This window comes from Excalfactoria chinensis, chromosome 2 (genome assembly GCF_039878825.1).
Source record: "Excalfactoria chinensis isolate bCotChi1 chromosome 2, bCotChi1.hap2, whole genome shotgun sequence".
NCBI lineage: Eukaryota > Metazoa > Chordata > Aves > Galliformes > Phasianidae > Excalfactoria > Excalfactoria chinensis.
Window position 1 is genome coordinate 34494333 of NC_092826.1, and position 15584 is coordinate 34509916.

Here is a 15584-nt window from a genome sequence, read left to right on the forward strand (position 1 = left end):
CATTCCTGGTACAAGCCAGGATGCCATTGGCCTTCTTGGCCACCTGGGCACACTGCTGACTCATATTCAGCTGATTGTCCATCAGAACACCAAGGCCCCTTTCCATCAGGCAGCTTTCTAGCCACTCCTCCCCAAGCCTGTAGGGTTGCCTGAGGTTGTTGTGACCAAAATGCAGTACCTGACACTAGGCCCTACTGAAACTCATACAGTCAGCCTTGGACCATCAACCCAGTCTATCCAGGTCCCCCTGCAGTGCCTTTCTACCCTCCAACAGACCAACACTCCCGCCTGACTTGGTGTAGTCTGCAAACTTACTGAGGGTGTACTCAGTCCCCTCATCAAGAACATTAATGAAGATGTTAAACAGAAGCGGCCCCGGCACTGAGCCCAGGGGGATGCCACTCATGACCAGCTGCCAACTGGATTTAACTCCACTGACTGCAACTCTTTGGTTTTACAGCCAGTATTTCACCCAGCAGAGCATATACCCATCCAAACCATGGACAGACAGCCTCCCCACAAGGATGTCGTGGGAGACAGTGTCAACAGCTCTACAGAAGTCCAAGAAGACCACACTGACAGTCTTATTATCATCCACTAAGCAGGTCACCTTGCCATAGAATGAAGTCAGATTTGTCAAACAGGATCTACCATTCACAAACCCATGCTGACTAGGCCTGATCTCCTGGTTGACCTTTAATTGATCAACGATGGCCCCCGAGATTATCCATTTTATAACCTTCCCTTGCACCAAGGTGATAACGATAGGTCTGTAGCTACATTTGCCAGTCTCCAGTCCACCAGGACATCCCTTGTTATCCAAGACTATTGAAGGATGATGGCAAGTGGCTTGGCAACCGCATCCTAGTTTTTGAAGTCAAAAATTAATCAGAGAAGAATCATTCCTATACATCTAATCAGTCTTAACAGCAGTAGAATTCATCTGTTTAAAGGCAGATGTACTGCATATATCTCTTTAGCCAATCATTTGACTTGACAAAAATGCAACTAAGAAAATCCTATGGCAATCTCACAGACAAAGAGCAAGTGATGAAGCCTTTGCAAAATGAACCTGATGTGCTGTGGTTTGTTTCACTTGGAAATGAAAAAATGAACAATCTCAAACTAAACCAAAATCAAAAACCACATATGCACACAAGCAGAGTGCTTCCAGCCATTCTGTGTTTTTGTGGTGTTGTTTTTTTTTTCCCTAATCTGCCAGAAATCATCATTCTTCCATTATGTTTCATTGAGCTCATTCAGCTTTGGCTGATATTTTGCAATCATAGAATGAACTGGGTTGAAAAGGTCCACAATGATCATCTAATTTCAATCCCCCTGCTATGTGCAGGGTCACCAGCCACTAGACCAGGCTGCCCAGAGCCGCATCCAGCAATGTTAGCATTAGCTACAGTGCTTAAAAGTCAAGTAAATGCTCCGCTTTCGTTTCTGCAAGAGGAGTATATTAGCTCATAAGGTATGTAATCAAATATCTAGTACAAAGAACATGAACAGTCTCAGTGCCTCATTTTGTTTCCATAGTTGAATTCATTTGGGTTTCTCACATACATGTTTGCATATCCATTGGTGAATCAGGTATCATAAAAAATGTTTGCTTTCTCACTGTTTGGAAATGCATGAACTCTTTAATAGACATGTTTTTTGGGAAAAATAAAAAAAAAAAATAAAATAGGTCAATCATGCTTTATTCTAACTCATTTTCTTGAATGTTAAAGTCAGAAACCAGTATTTAAGTTCACCTATTCTGACCCAGTCATGTGCACAAGTTTTACTGAGGGCCCTACAGCAGGATTAAAGACATGAATTAGGCTATTTTACATACCATGAAAAAAAAAAAGTAAAAAAAGAAAAGAAACTTTATGACACAATAGACACAATACACTGATGGAAGAACAAATCAAGATGGGCCCTTCTGTATGCAGGGCATTGATGAAAGCCTTCCTCCCCTCTGCATGGCCACAGCCCTTCATTTCTGTCCTTTCCCACTCACCCATTCTCTTGGAGGACACAGCTATAAATCACACCTGCTTTGTGGTAATGGAGGTGATTTGAGAGGTAATTCATCTGAAATTGCTCTGATTCATTCAGTTCAGTTACTTGTGACTCTAGCAAGTCCTGTTTCAGCACTTCAAAGAAGAGAGTGATCAAAGAAAGGATAGGACTAGTAAAAATGAGTGCCTGTGACTGCAGATTTGGTCCTGAAGCCTTGGCTGACTGCTAGCATGATTTCTCACTATGTTTTTTTTTCTTCCTGTTATCCTGTCTTGCCCGCAAGGAAGCAACTGTAGACATTTATACACAGCCTAGGCCAAGTTTAGGCAGTAGCCAAAATATTTATTTTCCTCCATGTCTTTGGAAGAAGGGGAGTTTCTTCAGTGAGAAAAAAAAGCAGCCAAATGGCTTGTCCTATTCTCCATGGTAAGAGCTGGGTCAGACCTGAAGTCTATCTGCAGTTGGAAGCTAGTTCCAGTTTCCTTCTGTATCTTTCTGGAATCATGATTAGGGAAGTTGTGTGACCCAATAGAAAGACTGAGTTATTTCTTCCAGGTCACCAATTAAGTGCTTGACCTTCCTTCCCTGGAAGTCATTCCATCAGGCCCAGAATGCATTCCTTGACTGGGATGCAGCCAGCTGCAGGCTGTCTGATAGGACAGAGCTTTGGCAGAGAGGGATTTGGAAGAGTCCTCAGAAGTGCTGCTTTAACTTCAGTGTCTTACCCTTGGTCCCACCTGAGCTGTGTTGTGTACCATGTCTTGACATGGACTCTGATGGTCCGTACCCTCACCTGGGGACTAACCTCCCACTTGACCTTGACCCATCCCTACAGCCCTGCCCAGCCCTTCCAAGACGTATCAGACCCTAGTTTCCCTCACCAGCTCCAACCCAGATCCATATCCACGGAGCTATGTCCAGCCTTGGCCTGTCCCCAGGGAGATGTTCAGTGCCCAGCTCCTGGCTGGGGCAGCAGGACAGGACAGGCAGCCAGGCCCTACCTGAGTCCCTGTGACTCCCTGCTGCTTCCAGCCCCCGGGGAGATCCCTTATTCATTTAAGGAACGAAGTCAGTGCTGCTTTTCTCTTCTCCATGCTGATATTCTAGAGACCTGACGGCAAAAGATGCACAAATTCACATGCAAGACTGATTTGATTGTTAGTGAGCACAAATTGACCAGTACTGATTCAATTTCTTTCTAAATACATCGTGCCGTAAGCACTCAACCAGCTCAACAGCTATGGTTCATGTTGACCAAGCAAGAGCTTTGGTGAAGCTATGTTTAAAGTCTGTGCATGTAACTGCTTGCATTTTATCACATTTGACAATTGTCTATAGGTTACCTTTCTGCTTTATATGTTAATATAACCTTTGCTATTCAAAGCTTGTTTCTAACTGGCTCTGGTATAGCTGAATGAGGCAGCATATTAAACTCCTTAAAGTTCAAACCCATCCTTTAAGAAAGCATTTCTGATGTGGTAGGTCTGAAAGTATTTCTGTTGTGTTAGGTCCAAAAGTATTCAAGAAGCATATTTAAAATCTCAGAGACTACATACTCATCTATGCCAGAAACATTCCCCAGTGTAGTTCACAGTTAAGATGATGGTAGCTTTGCAGTGACTGTCTTTGGCTGTAGGAATGAAGTTGGCCCAGAAAAAAAGCTCTGAAGATTCTCTTTGTGCTGTTCTCTTCAGTGGCAGCCAACAGAACAGGCCATGGGTTTCTTATGTTGGCTGGAGCATGCTATCCACGAACATGTAGCCACCATTATGGCTGCATGAAACATTTCATGCAACAGCCAGACTCAGTTCTTCAGAAATACCCTCCCACAGAAAACCCCAATACCTACAAAAGCAAAACAGACATGAAAGACCCATTCTCACCATCCTCATCTGCATACTCCTCCTGGCAGACTACTTGCTCACTGATAGATTCCTCAATTCTTAGAACTTCTTTTACTGCGATCATGACAGAAAATCCTTATTGGAGGACTAATTCTAGATTGTCTGTATACCTAAAGATATAGGCACAGCAACCCCAACACAGAAGAAGAATACTCACATTATTTAGTAATTTCAAACAGTTTCTAATTTATCAAGAAGACTCCAACATACACAACTGGAGCTCTGCAGCTGTGTTCCTTCAGCATAACATGAATGGGAAGTAGGAATGGGATGTACAGCTCCGGTATAAGAAACATTGATACTGGAACATAATTAAACACCAAATGCATCCATTTTCAAGTATAATAAAGGCATAAAACACCCAACTTGTACTCAGAATCCCAGAAGGGCAAAACTGCTTTCACAACATCTTTTATATACAGGGTAGACCATTGTACTTTATATACTAGAGCTTACTGATATAATCTTTATGTTTTTAAACTGCAAGATAGCTCAAAGCATCTTCAGTGTTTATCCTCTTCAGCAGCTTTTTCTAGAGGCAAATTAAGCCTAGAAATAAGGGATAAAAAGTGACCTGATGGCATCTCATACATGTCCTGAAATGTGTTGCCAGTAATCCTGGTTTGTCTGACTTCTTCAGTAAAAAATAAAGTAGTAAAGAGTTCACAGACTGCTTCACTTACTTATTCAGGTCCTGAACCATTTTAATCACTACACAATGTTTTCTAATCATCAGAGATTTTGTTCTGGTTTTCTGAAGTTTACTTAATTTGCTTTTGTTCTACATTCCTATCCCCAGTGTCAATAACTTACCAATACTGCTTCACTGAAGTAAACTTTTATTTATAAAGGGAAGATTTCATCCCATTTCTACTTACTTCCTTCAGCTTTTCTTACATTGTTCTATTTTCCAGATTTCTTGCACTGTTATTAATGTCCTGGTTTAGCTCTTATTGCATGCTGTGCTAGATCACAGTTCTGTTGAGTGGAGTACTGGCTGGTGGTGTCTGCAGACAGCTTTTTAGACACTGCTTTCTCAGTGGCATTACCTTACTGTACTATTCCTTTTGTAGTCCAAAATTTCCCTCAAATTCTTTTCCTGTGTAGTCAGTATTATCTTCACTTATCAACCATGGACACCTTTTGTAACAAACCAAGAGGTGAGAGAATTCCAGTAGAGCCAAATGTGTCAGTCACTACCAAACCATCCACCAATCACCAGTAATTCTCTCTAAACCATGTCTCTCAAAAAACATCTAAACATTCCTTGAACACCTCCAGGGCCAGTGACTTCATCACTTCCCTCGGCAGCCCATTCCAGCACCTGACCACTCTTTAGGACAACCTGAATCTCCCCGGGTGCAACTTGAGGCCATTGCCTTTAGTCCACATGTACCTCTGCATGTATTTTATCAGAGAATAAGATGTTGGAGAAAAAGAAAGAAAAAAGGAAAAGAAAAAAGGAAAAGAAAAAAGCAAAAAGCAGCTGCATTGTACACAAGTTGCCCCTTTTCCCAGACTTGCAAATTTTTTTCTTTTATTAAAACAGAATTTAAAGCTTCATCAGAGTGAAACTGAATTTAGATTGCATTAGCCAGCTAAAAGTGATGTACATATAAATTAATACTGAAGAAGCGGAATGATTTTCTACTGTCTCCCCCTAGGTCAGAGTTTATTCCTCCCCCTTTATTATTGCAGTGTTCAAATGAATTTTGTAATGCATTTGAAAGCAGAATTTTTCAGCAGCCTTTTCTCTTTCTATACAAATCACACTTCTGCTTTTTGTATGTGCACAGCAGAGGATAGGATTATCCCTGCAAAAACAAGGCAATACATTCTTGTTCAGAAACCTCAGAGAGCTTCAGCAGCTTAGAGGATCACAGGTCCAGGATAACAGGGAAGGATGGAGATTCTTTAGGTAAGGTTAAGATTTGGGTGTGGAATTTCCTGGTCAGAACTTATACATAAGCAATGCAGTATGTTAATATACATCCCAACATTCAGAATATAGGCACCACATATACCATGTAGATTGATTTGTGCATATTTAGCATATAAGACTGGGGAGTTTGGCCAAGCTGACAGTGGCCCAAGCTGTTATCCAAGAACCTCCATAAATTAGAAAACATCTCAGCTGTGGTCAGACAAAATCTCTATGAAGAGAGGGTGGTATGCATAGAGAGGTGTAGGCCCTGGATTCTGTGCTGTTCAGCCAGCCTGACTGCTCCTGCTCTATGTTCTTCTGCACTTCTGAATTTACTCCTGCATCTCTTCACTTGTTGTTTCAAAAACACGGTAGCTCTTTCACTTGTCACCACTGAACTTCTGCCATGGACTTCAAGGAATTATTGTTCAGTACATCTTGATATTTCGTAAAATCAAGTTAATGCTAAATTCAAAGAAAAACATCTTAAATAAACAGTTTTACTTAGGATGACATATAAATCAATAGCATAGAATTTTCAATCAAATCCTGAATTTCAGTTCTCTGAAGATTTGTCATGGGATATTATGCACTTTATCCACATCCATTTTCCAAATAGACTGTTATTGATCTCTGTAGCGATATAACGCTGTTTGATGCTGTGATTTAAAGCACGTGAATGCAAGATAAGTGGCACCCTATATGTTAATGTGTACACTGACCTGTTGTCCACTACGTGTCTGCAGTGAAAAAGTAATTCCACCTTTCGCTTTGTAGAAAGATGCTTACATTTTACCTTTCTCTTAAAAATGAGTTTTTGTCGATGCAAGTTTGCTCAGCACGAACAGAAAACAGGCAGTAACAGAGAAAGTAGTTCCAGCAGGAAGCTAACTAGCTTCTTCTGCCCTCTGTCCCCCACTACAAAAAGAAATTCCAAGATGCATCCAGAACTGCAAGTATCATGGCCTTGGAGCAAGTTATAGCAGCTTTTTTTTTTTTTTTTTTTTTTTTTTTCTATATAGTTGTTGTACTTATTAAAAACAACAACTGTGTGAGTTCAAGCAGAACTGAAGATAAGACTTTCATCTTCCCCAAGGATTGATTCCATTTTCTTCTCTTTAGCTGTCATGCCTCCTGTCCTGGCATATTAATTATACTGCTCCACCTGTTTTATGGGCTTAACCATGTTGAAAGAAGTCAAATATCTTGCACTGAAGAGTTTTAGCAATTAGAGTTTAAAGCTGATTCATTGGAATGGCTTTAATTCATTTAACCTCAGAGAATGATGTGGAACTGTGTCAGGGGAGGACCAGGTTGGATGTCAGGAAAAGGTTCTTCGCCAGAGAGTGGCTGGGCTCTGGAATAACACCACAGGCTGGTGGTCACTGCAGCGACGTTCCAGCTTTCAAGGAGTGTTTGAATAATGCACTTAAACATAGGGCTTGAATTTTGGGTGGTTTTGTTTGGAGCCCTGAGTTGGACTCAGTGATCACCGTGGGTCTTTTCCAACTCTGGATATTCTGTGTTTATATTGTTCTGTGATTCTATGATTCAATATTCTCCATCTTTCATCTCAGCCTCCACCTTTCTTCATTCTGTTAGATTTTTAGATGCCTGTGGCAGGCACTTCTTTCATGAAATAATCAAGAGCATCCCAACTATGCATGGGCAGGGCACTCATAACAGTGCAGCTTTAGGATCTGACATCTTCCACATCCTTCACCAAAGCAGACAAACACCCTCAACATGGCAAATGTGGTGGCAGGGCAAGAATTACCCTCACATGCTGCTCAGCATTCCCTATACCCCCATGCACATCCTGATTGAATTCATGTTATCAGCTGTAATTCCTCTAGAACTGCACAGACTAGCATCAGCAGCTCCCAAGCACCCCCAGGGCTACTTTGAAGCTGCTAAAAGTGGAAGATGCTTGCTTGGCACCTACCAGTTTGTGGTGAAAAAAGTGATTATTTTATTGTAAAATGCAATTGATACAGGGGGTCTTAGTTCAGAGGAAAGAACCTAAGATAAATAATTATCTGGAGAAAGTTCTATGGATGACATATATAGTTCACGCAGAAACATGAGTCATTTTCTAGAGACAAGGTATACAGAATCCTCCCCAAGTATTTGAAGTTCCTCCTTTCTGCCACCCAGACATAAACCCTCACACAAAATGTTATTCTTCTCAGACAGACAGGGAAGGAAGGATTGTTTATGCTCACGTTTTTGTTGCATGTGTGTGTATTTGTGTGTATTTTTTCTTAATCATCTGTCTCCTGTGGCTTAAAAAGCTTGGGGATTAGGTTTGGCTTTCTTCATCAGAGGGAAGTGGCACAGAGTGATCTTCCAGTTGGTGCTTCATTTCCTTTTGTTATCCCTTACACCATCTACAATTGTCTGTCTCACTCGCTGGAACTAGTGCTTTTCAATCAGTTTTCATCTGCACACCATTCATTCACCTTTTCTCTCCACTCAGTTTGCGTCAGATTGCCCTAGCTCATTCCACTAGTTTTATTCCTTTCAGTCAGGCTTGTCTTGTTCTTCAGCATATGTCTTGTAACTTTCCCAGCTGTTGTTTTTCTTCTTCTTTTTAAGACATTTTCTCTCTCTTTCTTGATTTCCTTCTCAGCCCTATCCAGGACTGTCATTTTTGTATGTCATCCTTCTGTCACTCATACAGGCTACAAACTGCTTTCCCAGACTCAGCTTCTACAATAAACTGTAAAAACTGAATTAATTTGCTGACCTTGAGTAAATTAAAACATTTCATGGCAGATCCTGTTTTGCTCTTCTTTGTCCAATATTTAATTTATACATTAGTTGCTCCTTGAAATTAGTATTCTTATTGTAACTCCTTTCTCTGTTATCCCAAATTCTGCTACCATTTCAGACAAGCTTAGTAATGTAGTAATGCAACATTAATTATTTTTAATATATTGCATTTCCAGGCACCTCTCAACACAAAGTCAGCATCCCTTAACCAGACACAAAGACATGCTGTGTACAAATTATTCTGGTGTTAGGGTTGATCATATTTCAGCAGTAATCTCAAATAATAAACATCTATGAGGCTGAGTTATTGCCACAGTTTGTCTGTGACCATAAATCAGTTCTAAATGATGTTTATTCCATCATATTCTAGTAAGTACCTGAGACTATCCTTGAAATATATTGGAATAATCAGCCTCAGAGACATTCATTCATTCAAACAGGATCTGCTGATGATAACATCTGTGCAGCTACACCATTTATGAACATTCTCAACAAGGATGTCATTTTAAAATATTTATAGCTGTTGTTTTACCACTATGTCAGAGTATTTCCTTGCCCATCAGCCTATCTCAATACACTTTTCTACTGAATGGTAGGTATCTTGCATTTGAAACTCCTTGGTTAATAAAAGAGAATTTATGGCTAGCAGCTGACTTGGGAATGCATGCTGTAAACAAAGCGGTTTTCCCTTCTGGCTTCCTTACAGATTATTTGAAGCTATTTGACAGCATCTAAGACTTGACAGTCCAGCTATGAAAAAAAATTAATTACCATTTTGCTGTAAAAGGCAGTGGGCAGTCTTCCAGCCCTTTCCCCCGAGGCTCTACTAACAAAGGGTCAATATGTAACTTGTGTCATGAACAGAGATAGCCCTCATAATGGCTCTTTAGACAAAACTAAATTTTACTCTGTCTGAAAAACCTTGAAGGAAATATCTTTACTTGGAATATCAATGAATGCCTGCTGCTGAATTCTTCACCTAAAGCCACCATTTCTCAGATGTATGAGCAAGATATATCAAAAGACAGCAGCCAGCCTAGGAACAGTTGTGGTTGCAAGAGAAACGTTTCCTCAATCTAACAGATGAAAACACATTTTTATCTGGATTCTTTAAAAGGTTCAGTTTCTCACAATGTGCATCAGGGGGGTGAGGGCTTAGGTTTGGTGAGACTGAGGAAGTGAGAAGCTGTGAGGAAGAACACTTGTAATCTAGAACATGGCATATGCATTTATGAGAAATGCTTGTTCAAGTCCCATCACATTTACATGCATATGCAAATGTATTTATTTTACAAACTGATTTTTTATATTGTAAGCTAGTCCATCAAACAAGTTTCTGGCAAGATCAATTTGACATGTTTACCTATCTTTAATACTCCATGATTTCTATTTACAAATATCTTTCTCTGTAAGATGTGATATATGTGAAGTGTGTATGAGCTCTGGGTGAGTTCACTTGCAGATAGATTATTTTGCACCTCTGAACAAAGTGAATTATGGCCCTCTCCTGCAAAGATTCACAGTAACGTCTCAACTTTTTTTTCCTCTCCCTCAAAGTGAGACTAATCTGATCTTTCATTTATGTCCATCTGATCATCTTCATTTATTCAATATCACTGAATTCTTTCATTCTGTATCATATTTTAACATTAAAGAACAGATTCAGAAGTTACTACATGGGTTTTAGAGAGAAAGTAAAGACATTATCTTTAAGAAAACTTTCTAATAAAATAAAATAAAATAAAATAAAATAAAATAAAATAAAATAAAATAAAATAAAATAAAATAAAATAAAATAAAATAAAAGACAAGGAGCAAAACCAAACCAGTGCAACATGTACTAAATGAAAGAAAGCCTGGCACAATGGTAGGTTGCAGGCCGTGAGTTATGGATTAGAATTATCAATCCTAGTGCTTTTTCCTAGCTACCGAGGAGGTTTCAGTCAAATCAAGAACCACTAATTTTTTCAGCTATGTAGAAGAAAAAATAAAATTCTTGCCAGTGAGCCTTGCAGATGTCACAAAAAACATGCAACAGTAATCGAGGAGAACAAGTTTAGCTCTGCAGAAGAGTGTGAATCACATGCTAGACTGTATGCCCATTATAGATGAGAACATACAACACATTTACCAGTGTTTTGTTTTTGTTTTTTTATTTTTATTTTGGGAAACAGTGACTTGAGAGCAAATTAGAGCTGAATGTGAGCTCTTAATGTGACTGAGTAGCTAAGATAACTGGCAATTTTATATCTAAAAGGAGAGAACTACCAAAGAGAAATGTGACATTGTGTTACCACATTATGTTTTCTTTCTAATCACTTAATCCATCTGCTCATAAGCAACAATGCTAAGATGGTAGGAAAGGTTTACAAAAGAATGATGCAGAATATATATAGAAAGAAAAGAAAAGAAAAGAAAAGAAAAGAAAAGAAAAGAAAAGAAAAGAAAAGAAAAGAAAAGAAAAGAAAAGAAAAGAAAAGAAAAGAAAAGAAAAGAAAAGAAAAGAAAAGAAAAGAAAAGAAAAGAAAAGAAAAGAAAAGAAGAGAAAAGAAGAGAAAAGAAGAGAAAAGAAGAGAAAAGAAGAGAAAAGAAGAGAAAAGAAAAGAAAAGAAAAGAAAAGAAAAGAAAAGAAAAGAAAAGAAAAGAAAAGAAAAGAAAAGAAAAGAAAAGAAAAGAAAAGAAAAGAAAAGAAAAGAAAAGAAAAGAAAAGAAAAAGGAAAATATCTCTAATTCTGAGATAACATAAATTCCAACTGTTTAACCTTTGGCAGCACCAATATTTTTCAAATTGTTGAATTAATGTGGTACTTTACAGAACATTATCTTTGTTGTGTTGACTTCTTACAAGCATCTTCTTTCCTTGTGAACAATACAATGGATGTTTTGCCCTCGAGGAAAAGGGACTTAGCTGTTTTACTTACACCGTGATCAAAAGTGAACGCAATGACTGCTACTATAGTGCAACTAAGGTACTATCTTGTTGCCTGAGAGTTACTTCCCAAAAATGCGGCAGCATTCTCAGTGAATTCAAAAGTAGGTTAAAAGATGACATATTTAGGACACTAATTTGAAAACATGGTGGTCCCATTAAATTAACTCAGTACAGCAGCTGGAAGTTGAAGCTGGAAAAAAACACTTGTTCTGGAACTTTTGCCAACAGCATTCTCAACTTTCCCAGAACAGGTTCTGGTGGATGAGGTTAATCATATGAATTCATTTTGTTGAGGGATCAGAAATCTGAACCCAACTCTACATAATACTTTGCCATGGTTTCACTATTATTGCTATTGGTATTACACATAATGACATCATGTAGAATCCCTTAATGCAACCAGCAGAGCCACAGTACTGTCCAAAAAAGCTTTAGTTTTTTTACTCTCCATTAGAAACTAAATCATTTCTATTACTTCAGGATACCTGCTTATTCATCCTTCTTTTCTAGCCCAATTGCTAAAGGAAGTGCTCTATGGTTGGAAGAAAGTGAAGTTCATGATTCAGAAAGACCGGAGTTAAACTCTGTTCCCATTGCACTCAGTATGACTTTCACCACCAGCTTCAGACATAGAATTCACCAAATATTTTCTTCATGTGAAACTGTATTTCTGTACATCTATTTACTGCATTTTTTCATGAAAAGAAAATTAAAAGCACTTCTGAACACTTTTTTTGTGAGGAGATGAAAGATTTCCTCAGAAAACAAGGTAAGCAGGCACACATGTACTGATCTCTAGTAGTTTCTGTAACATAAGTGCAAAGCTTTAATCTATTGAGTTCTAAGGATGAAAGACACTTTTGTGGACAGCTTAGGACAAGCCAAACTCTTGCCTGGAACTTTTCAGAATTTTTGAAGCTCAAATCTTGAATCTGAATTTAGATATTTGGTGTGATTTTTATTGAAAATCAACAGACATAGCACTAAACACAGCAATCATAAAAGCTGATTAAACTGCTCCCTTTCACCCTGATGACATGGAATATGGAATTAAATAACTTCTGACAAAGAGGAGAATGCAAACCTGATATCTGGAGAATATCACCTTTTCTCTGTATTTTTATCACTTCAAATAGGTGAAAAATGACTAATTGTGTCAACGTTTAAGAACATCATCTTTTAGTAATGGCTGGTAGATATCTTTGCTTATACTCTGTAAAGAAATGTCCTGAACAGAAAATATGCTTTACAGAATCTTCCATTCATCAGATTAACAAGTATAAACTAACCAGAGTGCTTAGATATGATGATGCTGTTTGGAGATATAACAGAGGCTGTAATTCCTGCTATAATTAAAACCACAAATTCATCTGTGTATAAGTCTGGAGATGATAGGATAAACATGGTCAGAACAGCTATGAATATGTTTTGCTTTCTGGCAACTTGTTAAGCTAATCTATGATATTACTGAAGTAATTATATAATAGGCACTAATGTATTTATAGCAAGACAACACTATCTTACTAAAATCTGAAAATATTTGTGAAAAAAAAAATAATAATAAAAGCTATTTTGATACCCTGATATACTCTTGGTTCTTAATGGTGTTAAATCTGAAGAATGAGAGGTGATCAGGTTGGACAAAAGTTTTAGTGAAATGAACTCATGGTTACAAGATATTTCACAAAAAATGACCTTTCTGCTTTAAATGTGATCACAAACATTCATTTATGAGTTGAGTGTAAATGTGCGCAAAAAGATAAGGACACTATCTACATTTACCTACTCTGATCCCAGTTGGCTGCAAAAAGCAGAAGAATCTTCCTGCCACAATGGTCACGATTTTCCAGTACTCCTGGGAACCCATCAGTCAGAGCCCGTTTGATTCCTGGATCATCAGCCTTGAAATTTTTGAACATATCCAGATTTAATTGGCGGTACTGGAAGTACTGAGCCAACAGTCTGAAGGCCTCCATTTGGTGAAACTTCCTGGCTCGGAGAAATCTCAAGATGAAAGCGTCATCTGTACGTAAAAACCCGATGTCAGGCCTCGTGATGATCATGTCCCTGACTTGCTGGATATCCTGGTGCAAAATGTCTGGGTTTTCATTCAATTCCAGGCGGGCTTTCTCTATAGTCTCTGGACTAAGTCCAGCTTGTAAATGGGTCATCGCTGCAAAAATCTCTTTTCCAAATCCTTGACTTCAGATATTTTAGTAGGAGAAGTGCTGATCCCATTCAATTAATGGTCTGCTGTGACCACGAGCCATTCAAAGTTTTTTGTTTACAAGCTGATACCTAATAAATAAAACTGAAGGTTTTTTCTTATTCCTGTACAAAGAGTTCATATGCGGTATGATTCATCCAAAGGAATGTGTTGTTTATTCCACCACTTTCTAAAAGAAAAAGCAAATAGATTTTTTTTAAAAGACTAAACATGTACATAAAGCTTACATAAACACATTTTTGAAATTCAAATAGCAATGAAATTGTTTTGTAGGTTCATTTGTAAGAGGATAGCAGCAAAATAATGTCAGAATGAGTACAGCTAATATAAGACAATCACTGATATCCTGAATGCATCTGTCAGTAAGGCACTCATATTAATTGACAATTATATGACATACCATTTTAGCACTAAAATACTGTTTGCAAAGTTGACATATAGAGGTGTAGGAGTTCCAGCTTTCCATAACTTCAAGCCCAGAATGACCACAGTAAAATTAATAGTAATTTCTTTCAACCATTAAGAGAAGCAACATTTCAGCTTCTTAAACTTGCACGTTTGCATACCTGCAAAATATGAAAAGTTGCTTTGATTGTTTTTATCACCTATTCTGTCAGCCTGTAGCTTTCCTTGAATGAGACCCGGAGTTATTCATGAAACTGCCATAAAAATAAAATAGAACTCCACCAACACCAGGGGTGTTTTCTGCTTGGTAAAACCACATCAAAATATTTCCCATTGAGACTTAGAATATCTTCATGGTAAATTTCCCATGTATAAAGTGTTTGATGTATCTAATCTGACAGAGTTGGTGTTTTAGTTGCATTTGATGCCAAACACTCGTCTTCAGAACCTTGTAGTTCAAACACCTAGTTCTGAATTTTGTTTTTATTCTTGTACTTTACCTTGAATTTGTTTTTACGAGTATTAGAAGAAGAGCTGTTTAAGCTGTTATGTATGAGCAAAACGATGCAGTGAGTCCCTTACATTTCAGTGACATAATTAGCAAGAGGCTGTCAACGAAGTCTGTGTAGTTACACTTGTGTGAAATAAGATCAAGGTCTGTTCCTCTGTGAAATGTGCGTGAAGGAAGATCAAGATCCATCCAATACTTTAGGCATCACAAAAACAGACAAGCAAACAGAAAAAATGCCACTGCCTAACTCGTTTATGTCTCTCAATAATTTCTGGAAAAGGAAAAAAAAGAAAAAGAGAAAGAAAAATTGGATTTAAAAATTAAAAGGGAATTCTTGAGTGAAAGATACTCTTTATTGTATCTGAAGAAAGCTGTTTGGAAAATCATGAATTATTTATAATGCAAACACTGTTTTATTCTACTACTCCCCTGGGTTCAGCATTCTCATATCAAACCAAAGGGACAGCAGCAGCCAGGGCACTTCTTAGTCAGAGGTGCTCAAGGTTACACTGCAGGTCCTTGAAGTTAATCAGCACAGGGGAAACCCAAGTCCTCTGTTCAATAGGCTTCCCTGTCATTGAAATAAACTACATTTTAAATACCATAGCTACAGCCCCAGAATCCTTAAATTTGAGTACAGTGTTTCTGCATATTTGCTTACAGGACATGTATGGCGAAGGATAAGAAAAATTCCCCCAAATACTTTCATTTGACAGCAACAGACATGCAACATATCAGTGGGTGATACAAAAGAGAGTTTGTTAAGCAGCTTCTTTCTCTATTCACTATAGAGCTGAAGACACACAGAGCTACCTGCAGGATAGAGCGTCCAATGATTCATTATCAACCTGAGAAAAAGTAGGAAAAGGCAGAGACAGGAAGAAAGAAGGCTG

General features: G+C 38.3%; 1 protein-coding gene across 2 annotated transcripts in view; it reads right to left on the reverse strand.

Moving 5' to 3' along the window:
* The window catches only part of CLVS1 (clavesin 1), a 115119-nt gene that overhangs the window by 92121 nt on the left and 7414 nt on the right, over nt 1-15584 (reverse strand). For both annotated transcript variants that reach the window (XM_072328558.1, XM_072328559.1), the window contains one exon: nt 13331-13944. In XM_072328558.1, coding sequence (XP_072184659.1) covers nt 13331-13719 — 389 coding nt within the window. In that variant the 5' untranslated portion in view covers nt 13720-13944. The remainder of the gene's footprint in view (nt 1-13330; nt 13945-15584) is intronic.